This window comes from Castor canadensis, chromosome 5 (assembly GCF_047511655.1).
Source record: "Castor canadensis chromosome 5, mCasCan1.hap1v2, whole genome shotgun sequence".
In the NCBI taxonomy this organism is placed as follows: Eukaryota; Metazoa; Chordata; class Mammalia; order Rodentia; family Castoridae; genus Castor; species Castor canadensis.
In genome coordinates, this window is record NC_133390.1 from 74,794,242 (window position 1) to 74,816,702 (window position 22,461).

General features: G+C 35.1%; 1 protein-coding gene across 23 annotated transcripts in view; it reads right to left on the bottom strand.

Annotated features, from left to right (window-relative positions):
* Dlg1 (discs large MAGUK scaffold protein 1) overlaps positions 1 to 22,461 on the bottom strand; it is a 270,953-nt gene that overhangs the window by 62,496 nt on the left and 185,996 nt on the right. For all 23 annotated transcript variants that reach the window (XM_074073460.1, XM_074073469.1, XM_074073472.1 and 20 more), the window contains 2 exons: positions 5,423 to 5,537; positions 539 to 715 (listed from right to left, as the gene is read on the bottom strand). In XM_074073460.1, the coding sequence (XP_073929561.1) occupies positions 539 to 715; positions 5,423 to 5,537 (292 nt within the window). The remainder of the gene's footprint in view (positions 1 to 538; positions 716 to 5,422; positions 5,538 to 22,461) is intronic.

The window sequence follows — 22,461 nt, forward strand, 5'->3', positions numbered from 1 at the left end:
TAACATTGTCTTGGCTGGTCCCAAATTCATGATCCTCCTGCCTCTGCCTCCTGGGTAGCTGGGATTACTAATGTACATAGTGAAATAATCACTACTCTCAAGCTAATTAACACGTATCTATTACCTCACATGGTTCTCTTTTTTGGATGAGGGACTGGTAAGAAAACTGGGTCTACCCCCTTAGCAATTTCAAGTAGACAGTACAGTTTTGTTACCTATGACTCATCATGCTATACACTAGATTTCTAGCATTTATACATCATGCACAACTGAAACTTTCTCTTGACCAATATTTCCCCATTCCTTCTTCCCAAGACCCTGGTAATCACCACTGTACTCTCTTGACTCAGTTTGAATATTTTAGATTTCACATAAAAGTAAGATTGTACAATATATATGCCTTTCTGTGACTGGGTTATTTCACTTAGCACAATGTCCTCTGGGTCCATCCACATTGCAATGTAAAGGAAATGTGAAGAAATAGCAATCATTTATGTTACTCATGCTCTAATTTTAAGTGGTAAGAAAAGCAATTTACCTGCGTTTACTAGGAATCACTCCAACTTCATCACTTTCCCCATCTGGTGTAACCTGCCTGGCTTGCCACCATTCATCATCAGAAGCATTTATAACATGGAGAATATCTCCAAATTTGAAGTTCAATCCTTGACTGGGAAGGCCACTGTCTTTAGTCTTGTCATAATCAAAAAGGGCTCTAGATTCAGAAGAAAAAAAGTACATAATTACTTATTACAGTGGTATTCATCAGTTTTAAATAAATGTAGGATCCTGAAACTACACATAATTTGGACAATTAAAACAGCATAGTAGGCAAAATATTGTCAAGCTCAACTTTGCACTATATACAAGTCAATGAGACAAAAAAGAAATAGCAAAATCAATGTTATTGAGTTTTCTTTTAAAATTAAGCATATTACCTATTTCTTTCAATATTTTAGGAGAAATTACCTTTTTTTTTAAACTTTTGATTTTTTAAAAAATAAGTTCTTGCTATGTAGTCAAGACTGGCCTGAAACTATGATTTTCTTGCTTCAAGACCTCTTGAGTGCTGGTATTACAGGTGTGTTCCACCATACTTGGCTTTTTTTACTTTTTAAATGTGACTTCTGGAAAGTTAAATATGATAGATGTGACTCACTATGTTTCCACTGAAAAATGACAGGATAGATGAATTAGCAGGTACTTTGGAATGAGACTGCTGTGAGTTTTAGTGCTAGATCCATTACTTATTGGGATTTTGTTATAGTTTCTGGGTTTGCTTATTTGATTTTGGGCAGTTTATTTGATTCTCCTTAGTCTTATCTATCAAATGGGGTTTATAGCAATACATTGTAGGACTGGTCTAAGAATTAAATCAGATTTGGTAACATGTGTAGGAGGAATTTTATATATCTTCATGGGGTGTGGTGAGTCTGATACCCCAACTTTTAAGAACCTATCTTTTGAAGTAAAACTCAAAAGAAGTGGAACTATCTGAAGGCTAAATGAATAGACTAGTATTAAATGGTTTCCAAATACATTCTTTAAAGTCCTTTTAGGGATAATGGTGTGAGGGCAGCAGGTAAAAATTAAAAGTGGGGATTCTTACTTAAGTATATATTAAAGTATATGGGAGATGAGAATATAAGCAAGCATAATAAAAAAATTAAAGTATTTAAAAAGACAACAAATGTCAAAAGGCATTCAGAAAAGGGAAAGTATTACTTCAATACTTTCATTACGAATTCATCTTTTGAATCACAAAATATAACTTTATTATGCAATACATTGTTCACGGTAAATGAACAACGAACAAAATAAATTAAGTCACCACAATTTCTATTACTATTGTTAGCATTATCTTTTGTTATATTTAATTCTTAAGAACAAAAGAAACCTGCCATGGCAAGTGGTACACTCCTATAATGCCAGCACTCGGGAGACAGAGGCAGGAAGATTGTGAGTTAGAGGCCAGCTTGGGCTACATAGGGAGTTTAAGGCCAGTCTAGGCGACATAAGACCCTGTCTCAAGTTAAAAAAGGAGAAGAAAAAAATCCATGCAGAACATTAATTCATTAATTAATATGAACACCCATTACTGTACTATACAACCTAAGACCACACATAAAAACCTTTATTAGTAATTCACATTCTCCTATGTATTTTACCACAATCTTGCTTCCCTTGGATTAAGAGTAAACCACTCAGGGGAGGGGCGGGGAGAAGGGGGAGAAATGACCCAAACGTTGTATGCACATATGAATAAAAGAAACAAAAAAAGAGAGTAAACCACTATTAGAAAGGCAACCATTATTTAAATATAGTTAAATTATGTTCCTGACTCTTTTCTTTCTTATTGCTTTGATTTTTACCATATGTATGTGAATGACTTAAACAATGTAATGGTTTCGGTCGTTTCAAAGCTGTATAAAAAGGAACAGCCATACTGAATGTAGTCTTCTGTAACATTTCTTTCTTTGAGTTTTGAAATCACAGTAGCACAAGACTCCTGATTAACTATGGCATACTGGCTGCATGTGTCTATTTCCTTTTCATCCTAGAACTCATTAAAATAACAATAAAATAAAAATATAAAGGAGAGAAGATGACAGGAAAAAAGAGACTTCAACACATTTTGGATGATGGTAACTAAAGTTAGCAGAGTGAGGGAAGCTGTAACTAGGGTGCTTAAAGAAGGGATATTAAAATAAGATTTATTCCACAAGGAAAGATTCGTGAATTAGAGCTGGGCATACTAGAGTAGGCAGAGATAAGTTATAGAATCTATAGAAAATAGAAGGTGTAAACAGTGTATATAGTACTTCCTTTCAGGTCCCTTTGCCCATTCCCAGTCCTATAGAAAAGACCAATGGTTAATCTCTAAAGAAATGGAATGTGAGAAGCTGTATGCTCTGGAGGGGTAGAGGAACTGCTGGACAGAAAACAGATGCATAAAAAGGAAATCCTTTTACTGAAAAAGGAAATTCTAGCAACCTGGTTTATACTGCTAGCAGGAGATTAAAGATGCTTCTCCCTGGAGTTAATGATACCAAAAAAAAGAAAACAAAAATAGCTGGCAAGAGAGGGAAATGAAAGTGTCAACTTATCCCTTCTTCTGTTACTTTCTAGTCAAATTCACTAGTTTCAAACTCTATTCATAAGAATGGAAAACAAAGATCATAATATTTAAAGAATACCTCACATTTAAAAAAACTAAAGAAAAAAATGAGCTAGCTAGAAGAAAGGAATACAGAAAAAGCACAGAATACAAGAAACAGAAAACTTCAGAGAAATATGACATTAAGTCTACGGAATAAAAGGAAGATGACAAAAAAGAATCAAATAAGAAGAAAAAGCTCTTAGAAAATAAAATAGGATATCATCCTCCTTCTAAATCCCAAATTCTCTATTGAGAAGGCAGAATAGTCATTTTCAGACATGCTAGATTCAAAAAAGAACAACCCCTCATCCGATTCTTTTCTCAGAAATTTACTGGAGGATGTGCTCTGACAAAATAAAACTCAACTAAGAAAGAAGGAAATGTGACACCTAGTAAATACATTTTTACAAAGTGGAGAGCCAAAGGGAACATTTGACAGCTCTATATCAAATCTAGGAGCAACTAGTCTAGACTGGAGCACAAAAATGGAAAATAAATAGACCCCAAACAGAAACCTCCCCAGAACAAAACCAGTAAAAACACTAAGCTTCAACAACAGATGGACCATATGTTTTACCATGTGAAAAGCTCTAGAGAAGCTAGAACTAGGTATTTAGTTATAAGTATAGGGAAAATTAAGCAAGTCCAGGAAGAATGAAGAGCTACAGAAGAAAGGTATAATGGTCATAGGGTACTACTTGAATGAAAAACGACAATTATTACATACTCACATGACTCTAAATGCTATTAATTCTATTAACAGTGATAGGGCTATATTTGGGTGATGGGAAAAAAGTAGAATGAATGGTTTGGTATGGGGGAGAATAACTCTCATTTTTCATGGCAGTAAGCCCATAAAGTACAAAAAAATTCTAAAGTAAAAAACAGAAATTTGGAAATTTGGAGGTAAAGGCCAGAGAGTTTGCTAGGAAATAAAGGTTGACTATTTCTAGAGAATGAAAGTTGGGGTTTGTGGGGTGACAGTTACTTTTCATTTTAGCCCTTTGGAAAAACACACGACCCTTAAAAATAGAGTATTACATCCTTAAAAAACTAATAAAAATGAAGATTACTCATTAAATGTACCTAAAACAAATATAATCCACTGTTTTAATTTTTATTTCTAAGAATAAATCACAAATAAAAGACAATACTTATTAATTATGCTAAAATTAGAAAATACACATAATCAAAAAGAAGAAAATAAGAAATACTTTTAATGACTTTGGAATGGAAGAGTTTTTTTTAGCAAGTATTTAAAGAACTGGAGGGAGAGAAATATCTGACATTTAGGATTCTCACATCCATGCTAGGATAGAAGGAATGAAGTGGGTAGGAATGGAACAAAAGAAGACAGTAAAAAAATTTCCTTTTATTATGTATCAAGATAAAATTATTTGATACAAAAAGTCATACATGTAAACAAGTATAGAGCACATGCTTGTGTGTACAGATATATGAACACATAAATATGTGTACCAGATGAATGCCTATTTATGGAACATATATAATTTCTCCTGAGAGACAAATAAGACATATTAGGAATAGGTCCCCACAATAGGATCAAGAGAAATGAGAGAATAATTGATGCAGAATTGTTCAGATTACTTGTAGTGCTTAACATTAGAATAATAGCGTAATAATATTCACAGTAAAAGCTCTACTAAAAAGCAGCATATATAATACAAGTGAGATTTCTGTTTTAAGTCTTTTTAGCCACTGAAACAGAAAGATTTATATGCTAGCATATATTTAGTATGACTTTATGTTGCTACATTAATCTTACATTATAGAAAAATGTTTAAAAAGTAGAAGTTTCCTGAGTACATATTTTTTACTGATGCTATTCACATGGTAAGCTACTATTTTCATATGTCCTTTTTGCTATTATGGAGATTGTCATGGTAATAAATATTACCCAAATGGAGAATATGCTATTATAAAAGGATATAGGAAAACCTAAGTGTGGGATGCTATATCAAGCTTGTAGTCACTACTAAAACATCAATCTAAATAAGTTCCGAACCCACATTTATTTTATCTTTCTTCACTGCACCATCATTATTCAAGGAGTTACATAACTTATACAAATAAAATTAACATTCTTGAAAAATGAACTGTCAGGAAATTAATCATTAAAAATTTCATTGATTTGCAATGTATTTCTCTATAGTGTAACTAAGTAAGCCATAGTGAAAAACGTGATAGAATTTGCATGCATAAAAAATAAGGGTTGCCATAATTAGAAGTAAAAAAATTTACCTGACATAGAGGGATCGCTTCTGGCTCGTTCGAAGAGAACCTGACCCCGAACTAATGCTACTATTCATCATCTGCTCCCGTAGGTCATGTATTTTAGCTTCAAAACGACTGTACTCTGATGGAAGAAAAAGAGAAATAAATTTGTATTTTACAGTGTCAAAAAATAAATTACCTGAAGTGCTCAATATATAAACTGTCTTAAAGTGCATTAAGTGTCATTAGACTCTTAAAACAGTACTCAGTATAAGATTTTGTCCGATATGAAACTTAACTGATAAATGAAATCAAATTTATTTTAACTCATTTTTATAATTCATATTGTCAAACTAAGACACAAATGAAACCTGAAGCATGGATTCATAATAAAAATATTTATACATATTTTTATTTAAAATATTTTCTATATAAATAAGTATGATTTTGAAGATGGACTATTTAAAACTGTCCTGTACATTTAAAAGCTACTAAATCTTTTGTAACAAATTCTTTCATAGACAATTAAGTCATATCAAAGCTGATCTTAAAAACCTAGTCTTACGGAAAACAACTTGTTTAGGAGTTTGTATCATTTAAGAAGACAATAACACTAAGCATTAATTTTCAGTTACCCTTCCTTTTACCAGTCATCAAGGTTGTTTTGTTTAAACTCAGAAACATTTAAAAACTCACTTTAGCATCTACTAGAATATTTTTCATTCTCCTATAAAATACGGTTAAAATTTTAAATAAAAAAACACCAGTGGACTGATTAGTATAATATATCCACTATAATTAAAACATGATCAATATAATTCAATAATGATCAACCCATTTTTGGTGGTACTGGGGTTCGAACTCAGAGCTTTGTGCTTACAAAGCAGGGACTCTATTGCTTGAGCCACACTTCCAGTTCTATGGAAAAACCTTTAGAATGTATAGATACAGCTAAGATAGAGACAGGTTAAGGGAGATATGGATAAACATACTCCATATTTTTAAACATCATGACTTTAATACTGATTCTACTCATTAAAAATTAGGACTGTTGGCTTTTTAATCTCTTCCAATCTTACACTTCTGTTTTATTTCACATGAAGGTTGTCAAGCTACTAAGTATAACAGAATTATGGTACTGTATTAATGACTTATTTGTTTATTTAATATTACATTCACAACAGTGAATAGCAATATCAATGCTACTACCATGGTATGGTTACTGAAAACTGTTAACTACTTCCTTTAGTTTTTTATCCTCAGGGTATACCGCACGAGGGATGGTATAGTTGAACTACTGTTTTAAAGTTACTTAGAATAGTTCTTCCTCCGATGTTAATGCTGCCATATGGATACACATTCAGATTTATTTTTCCCTTTTTATTTTTAACTTCAATTTTTTAGGGGTTGTCTTTTAAATTTTTTTGTTTTTTCTTAAAGTAGATAAGACAGTTCAAAAGTTAAATCTATAAACAAGGAGATTAAAAAAGGAAATTCAACCTTTATCCTTTTCTCATACTGTTCTATCCTGAAATAATTTATCTTTCTTTATATTTTTATATATGTATATAATATATAATGTATAACAAAACACAAACATGTATGTAATCCTCCTTTTGTGGGAAAGGAGGACAGCACTGGGGTTTGAACTCAAGAGTCTTGTACTTGCTAAGCAAGCAATCTACCACTTGAGCCGTATCTCCAGCCCTGTAGTTCTCCTTTCTTAAACAGTATCATATACATTTCCCTACTTTCCTTTTTTCACTTTAATAGTGCTAAGATAATCACTACATTGCAATACATACAGATTCTTCTTTATTTTACAGTTATTTTGTCCTTTTTTGCTTTTAACTTTTATGTCTGCTGTAGGTATGTCTCTTAAATACTGCATAGAGTCAGATGTTGCTTTATTAGCAAAACTGGAAATTGCTTTAACAATTAAGGTCTGTTAACTAGTAAGAGAAGTTGATTTCAGCTCTGTTCTTACCATTATTTTTCATGTTTAGATATATATATGTATATACAAATCTAGTCTTTTATATAAATAACCTGTGGCAGATTATATTACCAAACATGTTTGCTTCCCTCACACTCTTACATGATGTGACCTTGCCATTCTTCCATCAAAAGGTGGACTTTAATTCCACTCTCCTTGAATCTAGGTTAGTCTTTTAACTTACTAGTAAGCATGAAAACATGGCAGAAGTGATCCTGTGTGATTCTCAAGATTAGATTGAAAGATGCTACAATACTTTTTTCTTGCTTCGTCTTTTGGGATGCTTGTTCTATGGGAAGGTAGACATCATTGTAAAAGTCTGACTATTATAAAACAACCATACTGCAGAGTTCACATGATGATATTCTGAGCCCAAAATTCCAGCCAGATACCACCATGGTACAAGGACAGTAAAGTCACAAAAGATCCGTCAAAGCAGCTCATCTACCAGTTAAGTCCCACATCCCACTAGGTGATCTCAGTTGATGCCACAAGGAAAAGCAAAATCTTCCAGCCAAAATCCTGCCTAAATTCCTCACTTACAGATCCATATAATTGTGGTTTTAGCCAGGTACTGATGGCTTACACTTGCAATCCTGGCTACTCAGGAGGCAGATATCAGGTTCAAAGCCATCCCTGGGCAAATAGTTCATGAGATCCTATCTCAAAAATACCTAATACACCCTCCCCACCCCCGACACACCCATCCACTCTCCCCCCAACCCCCATGGCTGGCACAGTGGCTCAAGTGATAAGAGTGCCTACTGAGCAAGTGTGAGGCCCTGAGTTCAAACCCCAGAACCACAACCACCAAAAAAATAAATAATAAGAAAAAAATAACGGTTGTTCCAGTCTACTAAATTTTAGGGCATTTTTGTTCTGGAGCAATATAGTAACTAGAGTACAGTCTCACTATGTGGTCCATTTGTTCTTTTAAGAATGTCAGTGTGCAAGCAAACATTTATATAGGTTTGTCCTTTTGTTCTAGTGACAACCTTTTTTTTGGGGTGCCAGTTAACTGAACTCACAGCAAGTACTCTACCTCTGAGTTACATCCCGAGTTTGTCTTTTGCTCTCCTACTATGAGCAGTGTTCCCAGATTTGATTTTTAACATTATCCTTTTATAGCCAGTTAAAAATTTAAAGCAATCAGAAAGTTTATTTTATTTTCATATTATCTTCAAAATCTTCATCCATTTTCTGGTAACTGTATTTTATCAAAATTATCAGCTATATAGGCTATATACTCTTAATGAAGCTAACACCAGTCCTTATGTGAATATCTCTCTCATCATTTAGGATGTCTAAAGGTCTCTCTCCTCAAGAAGTGTTTACACAAACAATATCCCCCTAATTCTTTGTTGATACATTTGAAAGTAGCCTTTTTATTTCAAAGTCTGTTTGACTCACAGTTACTTTGATTGTTTATGCTCTCTCCATTGTCTCCTATAAAGGATTACTGATGAAAGGGCTCTTTTAGGGCTGTAAGTGTAGCTCAGTGGTAAAGTGCCACTCTACTTGCTTAGCAAGTGCGAAATCCTGGGTTTGATCTTCAAGGGCCACCAAAAAAAACCCAAAAAAGGTTCTTTTTTGAGGGGGAGTGAATATGTACTCTACACAATTTTTTCTTTAAATTTCAATAATGTTCAGTACTGATTATTTTCTTAGGTACAAGGAATGTCCTTTTGATATGTTGTTTGCATCAATTTAGAAAGTTTTCTTGTTTATAGACTTTTTAGAATTTTTCTGTTTCATTGTTTCGCTTTTCTTCCTAGTAGACTCCTATTACATATTGAATCATTTTTGCCTTCTTTCTCTGTCCCATTCAACTCCTTTGTTTTTTCTTATTAATATATATTTTTAAAGATTAAAGCAATCACAAACTTTTTATCCTGAACCATTTGAAAATAACTTGCTTCCCTGATGTCTCACCACCTCTGAATACTTGCAGCATGTATTTCTTATAAATCTACTTTCCTACACATCCACAAAATCATCAAAATCAGGATGCAAACATTAATCTTACTACCACCTGATGCTCAGATTCCAGTGAAGTTTCAATAATGTTTTTATATCAGAAGGATACAGTTTAGAATCATGTCTTGCATTTAGTTGTTGTATGTTTACAGTTCTTTTCAGTCAAAACTGTGTCTGAACCTTTGTGATTTTGTTTCTGATGAGAACTACAGGTCAATTATTTTGTAAAATTTCTCCCACTTTGGGCCTGTCTAATGTTTCTACATGAATAGATTGAGTTTATGCAACTTTGGCAGGAAAATCACAGAAGAGATGTTATATTCTTCCAAATGTACCCTCCCTATCTGTGGTAAATAATTTTGTCCTATTATCTTTGATCACTTTTATTGTCTTTGATCACTTGGTGAGGATTTCTGCCAGGTTTTTCTACTGTAAAATGACTTCTTCCCTTTATAAGTAAGTTATTGAACTTGTGTACATTTTTCAATTCTCATAAAACTTTCAGTTAATTCATTTGTTTAGGTTGGTAAGGGCTTATGATTTCTTAATTTATTCAGTGGATTACTATTTAGTGTTATCACCAATTTGAGGCTGAAATTCCTGATTTGGCCAGTAGGATTCTGTGTCCTCCAACATGTTTCCATCATTCCTTGCGTATTTCCTTGCTTTCTGGCATAGGATGTTACAGATTAACCTATAGTTTCTTTGCTTGAGCCCTGGAACCAGCCATTTGTCCAAAAGCCTTAGTGATTATAGTGGGGAATAGTACTTCAAAAAGCAAGATATGGGTGCAAGGTGTGCTGAGTGTACTGGAGTGGACTGAGCCAGGCTGAGCCTAGGCTCCTCTCAGCGGGAGAGTTAGAGGTAATATGTATGTATGCTTATGTATATACACACACAAGATCTTTAGATCTGTATTTATGCTTACATCTATATAAATGGCAAACTATAAATTCATACCAAATTTTCAATTCTAATTCACATTACACAATTTATAGTTTTCTTCCTCTTCATATCTATGATTCTTTTCTCCAACAGTGAAAATCACTGATAACACTGACTTAATGTATCTACTCATTTGATAAATCTCTGTGTGTAATCAATCTTCTGTCCCTAGTGCCATCCACTTTCTTGACTGGGCTCTGACAATTCATATGTTCCCTTCTCAACCTGTTCAGGCTCCAGCCACTCAAATAAGGACATATCCTGTAGGGAAGCTCTCCCTCTCTCATGATTTAGTCTAATGAGTACTCCTTAACCTTCCAGCTCCGAAATGCAGATAACTGCGTTGCTCCGCTCCATCTAGTGATTTTAGCGCTAAATTGATCAGGATGTAGAATGGGGAAGATCTCTTTATTTTTTATTTTTTAAAAGCCCCCCTTTTAATTTACTTCCATAAGGAAATAGTGTTCTTCCCAGCTTAATTTAATTTTTTTGTTTTTTGGTACTGGGGATTGAACTCAGGGCCTTGGGATTGCTAGATAGTTGTGCTATCAGTGAAGTTACTCTGTCATCTAAATATTATTTCTAATAATTTACAGAATTTTATGAACTCATATACTTTCATATACTCCAACATTTTTCTTTAACTTGTTTTGAAATATCAGTTTAATATCAGTTGATTATTAGTTTTATTTATTTTGAGGGTATGTCCTTCTGGCATGATTTCATGGTCTATAGAGACAATATTCTGAATTTTATTTTCATTTTCCAAACAGGTTTCCATGTGATTCAATCTTGAGTTGTTTCTTTTTACATGAAATTAGTTTCCCCAACTTTTAGGAGTTATGGGTCAAGATGAGCTTCCTCCATTGCTCTAGAGCGGGCTCCCTCTTGTGTTGTTTATGTTAAACATTGAAAGACCTGGTCTTGTTCACTGAGATTTTCCTGGCATTGTATTTAGCTCATTAATCTGACCTAATTGCTTTGGACTTATTATCCCTACCCTATTCAATATGGATTTTATCTCCAACAGTTCTTCCCTGGTGTAAGGCTCTGAACTGAAATGGAGCTACAGCTGGCAATTGTGTCATGGGGCCAGGCTGCTCCAGCCCCTTCACAGCTTATTGCGGATCCAATATACTCAACATGGAGATGGTGCAGAAACTCTCACTGCTGTTCTCAAATGGTCCTACTACATTTTCTACTACTGGTTGGCTTTTGGGCTTCTTCTGTTGCTTCTACCAGTACAGATGCTGCTATCACTGGGTCTTGTGCCTTGTATTTTGGGATCCAAGGAGATCCTTTCCCACCTTATTTTTTTGTAGATTTGTTAATAAATTTTGGTTTTGACATCCTAATTATTTTGTGGGGAAGGACAGGGGAGTTCTGGGTTTGGCTTTAACTCTACTATCTCATTTTGTATTTTCTATTACTCCCACTTGTTTGATGTTACTGTTTTTTAAATTTGTTTGCTTAGTTTAACAATTGGCTTGCAGGTTGGATGCAGTGGATCTGTAATCCACTGCAATCCAAGTAATCTGTAATTACTTGGGAGGGGGAGATCAGGAGGATAGTGGTGTGAGGCCAGCTTGGGCAAAGAGTCAGTGAGACTCCTCAAAAAACAAGCCAGGTGTATGCCTGTAATTACAGCTATAGGGGAGAGCCATAACCAGAAGGATCATGGCCCAAGACTGGCTGGGGCAAGAAGCATGAGACCCTATCAGAAAAAATAACTAAAGCAAAAAGGGCTGGGGTGTGGCTTAAGTGGTAGAGCGCCTGCCTAGCAAGTGTGAGGCCCTGAGTTCAAACCCCAATGTTGCCAAAACCAAAACAAAACAATCATCCCACCAAACAACAAAAAATCGTTTTCCAAAATTTCTGGGTTTCACGTCAGTACACTACTGTTCTTAGAAAGGCAGTACCTTCTGTGCTTCCTTAGCCTAGAGTCCTTACTTTCCCTTCACTATGGTTTGGCGATTCCTTACTACAACAGCTGTGACAGTAAGATATTCATTCTAGTTCATGTAGGTAGCTTTATTAATTATTTTCTGTGACCTTACTGGTATGATTAATAAAATTTCTAGCAATTTAAAATATTTTAGAAATTTACAACTTTCTGTAAAAAGAACACACATTACTTTTTATAGTGAGGTAGGAAAACACTCTTTCCTAAGAAGTAACTAAGTTATTACAAAGCAGGCAAAGTCTTAGATATTAAAGAGTTAAGATACTGGGTGTTACTAATTCCTGATAATTTTTTAAATTTATGACTTATTTTGCACACTCTATTCAGATTTTCATATTTTAGTCCTTACTATTAATTCCTTATAACATTTGTCTGTATGTTCAAAACATACTTCAATACTTTCTTCAATGTTACTTTTCCTTTAAACTTCCTACTTCATTTACCTACTTAAGATCCCTATTTTTTTCTTTTTGTTTTAATCAGTTCATACCTATCCTCTTACTGATTTCTATTTTTCACTTATCCTGTATATTTTCTTACCTTTTATTTTTGGGAAGAGTTTTGTCTCCCTTTTTAGTTAAGTCATTTGCATCTCTCTCCTAGAAATCACATCAGAATTTATCTCAGCAAAACCACCATTGGGAAAAGAGATTCTTCTCCACTCAGTATTCCACAAATTCCTGACCAAATCATATTTTCTTTCATGTAACATATGAACTGCCAGTCATAATTTAAATAGTATGTATATTTTTATGTGAAGAGAGATGGTTTACATCTGATAATTTTTCCATTGTATTTCCCTTTTCAACTTTTTTTTCTCATGTCCACACTAGAAGTGGAAAAAAAAAAAAGGAACTGGGGGAAATCTCTTCTAAACACACAAACCCTACTATGAAGATAAAAACTCATTTACTACTGTATAAGAAAATGTTTTAGTTAAAAAAAAGAGCCTAAAACCTGATAGTGTCAAATCTCAGAGGATGGCTATTATGAATGGTCTAAAGAAGAAAAACAGAAAAAACCTGAAGGTTGGTAGTTTTAATTCAGGAAAGGGTAGACGGATACAAGAAAGAAATGGGGAATGTAGGAGACAAAAAATGTATGAACCTACTAATGAAAATCAGTACAAGAGATGACAAATGCTTGTAAAGAAGTGCCACTAGTCTTACTGAGGGCATGACACAAGTGGTAGAGTGCTTGCCTAGCAGCATGAGGCCCTGGGTTCAATCCCCAGCAGTGCCATTAATCCATTGCAGCCTTCCCATATAGCCTCCAATCCTCCTCTCCTTCTCTCTTTGGTTGGTACCAGAAATAAATGGAAATACAATCAGCAAATGGGGGTTGGAATTCCACCTCTGCAAGTCAGATTTATTTTTCTATTCATTAAACTTTTTGGCAGTACTGGAATTTGAACTCAGGGCCTCATACTCTACCATTTGGGCCATACCCTCAGTCTTTTTTGCTTTAATTTGTTTTTCAGATAGAGTCTGGCACTTTTGCCAGGGCTGACCCTGAATCACAATCTTCCTATCTATGCCTCGCAAGTAGCTAGGATTTCAAGTGTTAACCACCATTCCTGGCTTGAAATTCTAAAAAAGTTAAGTGGATATGGCAAAATTTCCAACTTTGCTAGACTTCACATTAGTCATTTGAAAATTAGACATAATATTACCATTGCCAAACTTCTTTTTCCCGTTATGAAAATGAAATAATGTAGCTCAGTGGTAGAGTGCTTGCCTAGCATGCAAAAGGCCCTGGGTTCAATTACAAGTGCTACAGTAAAACAAAAAGCAAACAAACCCTCAAATTCTCATAAATGTAGGCCACAGTCAGTGGCAAACAGACACAAGTTCAATTCCTTTTAAAATATCATTGCTCTATGCAAATGCACAGGTCAGACCAATGAAATGTCAATGCATTATCATATTGACTTTGAGTACTTGAGAAGAACAGCATTTGGATGCCACCCGATGGGAATGAGGTGAAAATCAGGTATTCAGATAAAGCTCAGGTTTCCTGAGAAAACAGATATAGAGAAAAACAAGTCTGTTATGGGGAGAGTTGCACAATTTAGTGTTGCCATGAAGACAATTTTCACAAATTAGGAAAAGTAGAGAAAGTTATTATTGGTAATTCAAAAGAAAAAAGTGTGATAGAAAAATCTTCAAACATCTTTCTTCACTTCTCCTCCAATGTAATCTAATCATTGGTTTCAGAATTTTGGGGGAGAGGTATGGGAAATGGCCAGATCCCTGATTGTGTATTCTTCTCCATTCTTTCCCTCTCTCCTTCCAGCTGCACAGATAACTGCAGCCAACTCAGTAATTCTTAGCAATGTTTGCTCTGCTGAGATTGCTCAGCAGTTGAGGGTTCTTTGGTAGGTGGGACTAATGATAGACAAATACCTTTTCCATGGTCTATGAAAGATGATGCTTGTTTCATATTCAATGGCCTAAAAGGCCATCCTCTTCAGATTTTCTTCAATAAACTCACTAGTTTCCCCTATATGATTTTGCAAAATAAAAGATATCTTAAAAATATATTGACAAAAGTAAAATTAAAGGATCATCTTTTCTTAGTAAAAGAAAAATTGTTGTATTATAACTAATATTTCTTGAACCAAAAAAATTGAATTTTTTTTAGATTTCAAAAAAGTGAAGAAAGATTTGAACATTGGTATAGTACTCTTGAGGAACACTGAGATAAAATATTTGAGATTAGGGCATTCCATGAAGGATGGAAGCTTTAGTGTGTGGGTGAAACAGCCAGCTCAGGATGTGAAGACTACCCAGAACTTGAGCTGGCATAAAGATTACTTTAAATTGTAGAGCTTCAAGATTGAACAGATGTTGATAATGCCTTCTTGGAGCTTTCCCCTTATCTAAGTGCAGTAATGTCTGGGAAATGAGACTACCATAATAAATACCCTCTCTGGAGGCTGATGGTCCTAAAAACTCCTTTGTTTTTCCTAAAGAAACCTACTTATTTTTTCTATGGAAGCTGTCTCCTCTCTTTCCTATTAAGTTAGGTGTGTAAGTCTTTAATTATATCTAAGGGCAAGCTATTTCTTTTTTTCTTTTTTTTACAGTACAGGGGATTGATCTTAGGGTCTTGAGCCATCCCCCTCACCAAGTCCTTTTGCTTTTAATTTCCTTTTCAGAGAGGGTCTTGTACTTTTGCCTAGACTGGTCTTGGAACAGAGATCCTCTGACCTCTGCCTCCTCAAGCTGGGATTACAAGCATGTACGACCATGCCTGGCCCAAACTATTTCTTTTTTTGGTTCTTGTATGCAAAATAAATAAAACTTTTTTCCCCTTCTGTGTTGGGGATTGAACCCAGGGCCTTATATATGCTAGGCAAACTCTCTGTCACTGAGCTACAGCCCCAGTTAATTTTTGTTTTGCCATGTTAAGTCAGAGGCCCCAGTTACTCAACCTAAGAGGGTAGAAGAAAGGTTTTTCTTTCCTTAAAAGGGGTAGAAAAAAAATCTAATCACTTAATAGCTGTGAAATTCAAGTGGTAGTGTGCCTCAAGCATGAGGTCTTGAGTTTAAGCTCCAGTAGCGAAAAAAAATTAATTTCTGTATATGGAGTCAAAAGACTTTAGTTCTCGTATTTGACTTTGGATAGTGACTCTCCAAAATAATAGTTAAATCCTAAAAACAAAATTATTTCTTGTCTTTGGAATTAATAAAATCCAAAAGGGGATGTAAAGTCTTTTAAAATGTCTTATATAAATTATTTCTTGATATTTAGAATCTAAGACTTAAAAGTTCAAAGTATACAATAAATGGAAAGAACTGTACTATACTTTATGGAAGATTAAAAGGCAAGCCACAGATCCTGAAAGATAAAAACTTAAATTCTACTCTAAGCTTACCTCTTTGCTTTGTGCTTGTCTGTCTGTACATATATCAGATTATAAATGAAGCGGAAAATCCCAAAAGGATTCACCTTCAGTAAAGACACTAACTGCAAAATGATGATTATTAGAATGTCAGGTGACTCCTTTTGTACTTTTTTTTTAGCATTTTATTTTTTTAATTTCTATTTTATTCATATGTGCATACAAGGCTTGGGTCATTTCTCCCAACTTCCCCCACCTCCTCCCTTACCCAACCCCCGCCCCCTCCTTCTCCCCTCCAACCCCCTCACTACCCAGCAGAAACTATTTTGCCCTTATTTCTAATTTTGTTGAAGAGAGAGTATAAGCAATAATAGGAAGGAACAAGGGTTTTTGCTAGTTGAGATAAGGATAGCTACACAGGGAGTTGACTCACATTAATTTCCTGTGCATGTGTGTTACCTTCTAAATTAATTCTTGAACTAACTTTTTCTCTAGTTCCTGGTCCCCTTCTCCTATGGCCTCAGTTGCTTTAAAGTATCTGCTTTACATGGTACTGGCACAAAAACAGACATGAAGACCAGTGGAACAGAATAGAGGATCCAGATATGAAGCCACACAACTATAACCAACTTATCTTTGACAAAGGAGCTAAAAATATACGATGGAGAAATAGCAGCCTCTTCAACAAAAACTGCTGGGAAAACTGGTTAGCAGTCTGCAAAAAACTGAAACTAGATCCATGTATATCACCCTATACCAATATTAACTCAAAATGGATCAAGGATCTTAATATCAGACCCCAAACTCTTAAGTTGATACAAGAAAGAGTAGGAAATACTCTGGAGTTAGTAGGCATAGGTAAGAACTTTCTCAATGAAACCCCAGCAGCACAGCAACTAAGAGATAGCATAGATAAATGGGACCTCATAAAACTAAAAAGCTTCTGTTCATCAAAAGAAATGGTCTCTAAACTGAAGAGAACACCCACAGAGTGGGAGAAAATATTTGCCAACTATACATCAGACAAAGGACTGATAACCAGAATATACAGGGAACTTAAAAAACTAAATTCTCCCAAAACTAATGAACCAATAAAGAAATGGGCACGTGAACTAAACAGAACTTTCTCAAAAGAAGAAATTCAAATGGCCAGAAAACACATGAAAAAATGCTCACCATCTCTAGCAATAAAGGAAATGCAAATTAAAACCACGCTAAGATTCCACCTCACCCCTGTTAGAATAGCCATCATCAGCAACACCACCAACAACAGCTGTTGGCGAGGATGCGGGGAAAAAGGAACCCTCTTACACTGTTGGTGGGAATGTAGACTAGTACAACCACTCTGGAAAAAAATTTGGAGGCTACTTAAAAAGCTGGACATCGATCTACCATTTGATCCAGCAATACCACTCTTGGGGATATACCCAAAAGACTGTTACTCCAGAGGCACCTGCACACCCATGTTTATTGCGGCACTATTCACAATAGCCAAGTTATGGAAACAGCCAAGATGCCCCAGCACTGATGAATGGATTAAGAAACTGTGGTATCTATACACAATGGAATTTTATGCAGCCATGAAGAAGAACGAAATGTTATCATTCGCTGGTAAATGGATGGAATTGGAGAACATCATTCTGAGTGAGGTTAGCCTGGCTCAAAAAACCAAATATCGTATGCTCTCCCTCATATGTGGACATTAGATCAAGGGCAAACACAACAAGGGGATTGGACTATGAGCACATGATAAAAGCGAGAGCACACAAGGGAGGGGTGAGGATAGGTAAGACACCTAAAAACTAGCTAGCATTTGTTGCCCTTAACGCAGAGAAACTAAAGCAGATACCTTAAAGCAACTGAGGCCAATAGGAAAAGGGGAACAGGTACTAGAGAAAAGGTTAGATCAAAAAGAATTAACCTAGAAGGTAACACCCACGCACAGGAAATCAATGTGAGTCAATGCCCTGTATAGCTATCCTTATCTCAACCAGCAAAAACCCTTGTTCCTTCCTATTATTGCTTACACTCTCTCTACAACAAAATTAGAAATAAGGGCAAAATAGTTTCTGCTGGGTATTGAGGTGGGGGGAGAGGGAGGGGGCGGAGTGGGTGGTAAGGGAGGGGGGGAGAAATGAACCAAGCCTTGTATGTACATATGAATAATAAAAGAAAAATGAAAAAAAAAAAGTATCTGCTTTAGTTTCTCTGCGCTTAGGGCAACAAATGCTAGCTAATTTTTTAGGTGTCTTACCTATCCTCATACCTCCCTTGTGTGCTCTCGCTTTATCATATGATCAAAGCCCAATCCCCTTGTTGTGTTTGCCCTTGATCTAATGTCCACATATGAGGGAGAACATGCGATTTTTGGTCTTTGGGGCCAGGTTAACCTCACTCAGAATGATGTTCTCCAATTCCATCCATTTACCAGCGAATGACAACATTTCGTTCTTCTTCATGGCTGCATAAAGTTCCATTGTGTATAAATACCACATTTTCTTAATCCATTTGTCAGTAGTGGGGCATCTTGGCTGTTTCCATAACTTGGCTATTGTGAATAGTGCTGCAATAAACATGGGTGTGCAGGTGCCTTTGGAGTAACCTGTGTCACAGTCTTTTGGGTATATCCCCAAGAGTGGTATTGCTGGATCAAATGGTAGATCAATGTTTAGCTTTTTAAGTAGCCTCCGAGTTTTTTCCAGAGTGGTTGTATTAGTTTACATTCCCATCAGCAGTGTAAGAGGGTTCCTTTTTTCCCTGCATCCTCGCCAACACCTGTTGTTAGTGGTGTTGCTAATGATGGCTATTCTAACAGGGGTGAGGTGGAATCTTAGTGTGGTTTTAATTTGCATTTCCTTTATGGCTAGAGATGGTGAGCATTTTTTCATGTGTTTTTTGGCCATTTGAATTTCTTCTTTTGAAAAAGTTCTGTTTAGTTCACTTACCCATTTCTTTATTGATTCATTAATTTTGGGAGAATTTAGTTTTTTAAGTTCCCTATATATTCTGGTTATCAGTCCTTTGATGTGTAGCTGGCAAATATTTTCTCCCACTCTGTGGGTGGTCTCTTCAGTTTAGAGACCATTTCTTTTGTTGAGCAGAAGCTTTTTAGTTTTAGGAAGTCCCACTTATCTATGCTATCTCTTAGTTGATGTGCTGCTGGGGTTCCATTGAGAAAGTTCTTGCCTATACCTACTAATTCCAGAGTATTTCCTACTCTTTCCTGTACCAACTTTAGAGTTTGTGGTCTGATATTAAGATCCTTGATCCATTTTGAGTTAATATTGGTATAGGGTGATATACATGGATCTAGTTTCAGTTTTTTGCAGACTGCTAACCAGTTTTCCCAGCAGTTTTTGTTGAAGAGGCTGTCTTTTCTCCATCGTATATTTTTAGCACCTTTGTCAAAGACAAGTTGGTTATAGTTGTGTGGCTTCATATCCGGGTCCTCTATTCTGTTCCACTGGTCTTCATGTCTGTTTTTGTGCCAGTACCATGCTGTTTTTATTGTTATTGTTTTGTAATATAGTTTGAAGTCAGGTATTGTGATACCTCCAGCATCGTTCTTTTGACTGAGTATTGCCTTGGCTATTCATGGCCTCTTGTGTTTCCATATAAATTTAATGGTAGATTGTTCGATCTCTTTAATGAATGTCATTGGAATTTTGATGGGAATTGCATTAAACATGTAGATTACTTTTGGGAGTATCGACATTTTTACTATGTTGATTCTACCAATCCATGAGCATGGGAGATCTCTCCACTTTCTATAATCTTCCTCAATCTCTTTCTTCAGAAGTTTATAGTTTTCCTTGTAAAGGTTGTTCACATCCTTTGTTAGGTTTACACCTAGGTATTTGATTTTTTTTGAGGCTATTGTAAGTGGGATTGTTTTCATATATTCTTTCTCAGTTTGTTCATTCTTAGTGTATAGAAATGATAATGATTTTTCTATGTTCATTTTATATCCTGCTACCTTGCTATAGCTATTGATGGTGTCCAGGAGCTTTTGAGTAGAGTTTTTTGGTCTTTAAGGTATAGGATCATATTGTCTGCAAATAGGGATATTCTCACAGTTTCTTTACCTATTTGTATTCCTTTTATTCCTTCCTCTTGCCTAATTGCTCTGGCTAGGAATTCCAGTACTATGTTGAATAGGAGTGGAGATAGTGAGCATCCTTGTCTAGCTCCTGATTTTAGAGGGAATGGTTTCAGTTTTTCTCCATTAAGTATAATGCTGGCTGTAGGTTTGTCATATATAGCTTTTATAATGTTGAGGTACTTTCCTTCTATTCCTAGTTGTCTTGGAGCTTTTATCATGAAATGGTGTTGGATCTTATCAAAGGCTTTTTCTGCATCTGTTGAGGTGATCAAGTGGTTTCTGTTTTTGCTTCTGTTAATGTGGTTTATTATGTTTATTGATTTTCATATGTTGAACCACCCCTGCATTCCTGGGATGAAGCCTACTTGGTTGTGGTGAATGATCTTTTTGATATGTTGTTGAACTCGGTTTGCCATTATTTTATTGAGGATTTTTGCATCAATGTTCATTTCTAGTTTCTTATGAAGTAAAACAAATACTTATCATATGACACAGCAATACAACTAGATATTATCCCAAATAAGTGAACGTACATATTTATAGAAAACTTTGCACACAAATGTTCACAGCAGCATTGATGGTAATCCCATCAATATATGGCACATTGATAAAATGGTATATTACTCAGCAATAGAAAGCAACAAACTACTTCTACATTCAATGTGGATGAATTTCAAAAGCATTATGCTGAAAGAAGCTAAGCACATACATATGTGTATTTATATCAGGTTGTTCCTATTTATATGGAATTCTAGAATGGACAGAACTACTTCATAGTGGCAGAAAGTGAAAGTTGATGAGGCAGTGGTTGCCTAGAGGAGCTAAGTGTAGGACAGTGTTGCTGTACAGGTCGGGAGGGAACTATTTGGGGCAATGTGACTACTCTACATCTTGATTCTGGGGGAGTTAGGGGGGCTTATATGGCAGAGGTATTCGTCAGGACTCACTGAACTGTACACTTAAAATGTAAATTATGCCTCAATAAAATTCATTTGAAAGAAACAAACAAAATAAAACAAAACAAAAAAATTCCCAATCATTTTGATTGATGGAGAATGGATTGGAGAAAGAAGTGAGGAGACCCATTATAGGGTATTAGAGTAGTTCAGGTAAGGGATGATGGTAGTTGTGGCAAGGCTAGTAACTGTGAATGAAAGGTTGTGAAAGGGGAAGGAGTCAAGGATAACCCTTAGGCTTCTGGCTTAAGTAATAATGGAAGAGCTGTCTACTGAGACAATAAACCCCAGGGAGAAATAGAGCAGGAGAAATCCAATAGGATCCCTAAGTGTTTTAGGTGTTTGGGAGATTTTTGTTCCGAAGATACATGTACAAGAGTAACCAAACTAAGGTACTAAGCCCGAAACAGGATACTTATTAAACAGTAACTATTTGAATAATCAAAGAAGAATATAAATTCTTTTTGATTAAAAAAAAAGCTCTTTATTAAAACTAGAATAGTACTGAATACAACTAAAGAAAAAGAGCATCAATCTGAAAGGTTCATTCTAAAGAGAAATATAGCAATTACAAAAGGGAACAAACCTCAAAACAAGAAGAACAAGCACAACAAAAAATAATCTGAGAGGGATATTCCTGTATACATTTAATAACTGTCTGAGGAAAACTATCAGTGGCAAGTATATCTTGTGCATATAGGGCACATTAGGTTCAGTTAGGAGCCACTAACTATAAAAATTAAATATTCTTGCTATGTTCTATGCTCACCAGACATTAAAACAATCCTCCCTTCTATTGGTGAAATTTTACCCTCTTATAAATAACTTGATATTTTTGCTGGGTCTCAAAAGATTCTTTCTTGATAACAATAGCTGGATTATGTCTAAATTTTGGGCATTCTTGAGTATCCCTATACTATGCTGTGCTCTTTCAATTTAGAGATTCACTTCTTTTGATTTCAAGAAAAGATTTTGTGAATATATTGAATTATAATGTCAAAAATTGATTATTTTCCTTTATGAAGTCTTTGTAAGTCTACGTATATATTGCATAGACATAATTTTCTTCCATTGCTAGTATTTTCTTTCTAGTCCTTTTACATTTTCTTTATTTTTATTTCATTTTGTTTACTTTTTCTATTATGTCTGTTAGGCTCCTTACTGAGTTTTTGTAGCATAGTGCCTCTGGTTTTGTGTTCCAATTTCACTAACTTGTTTGCTTTTTTCTTTCCTTGTTTTGCTAACTGAAAGTTAATCTCTTCTGGTTGCTGAGCAATCTT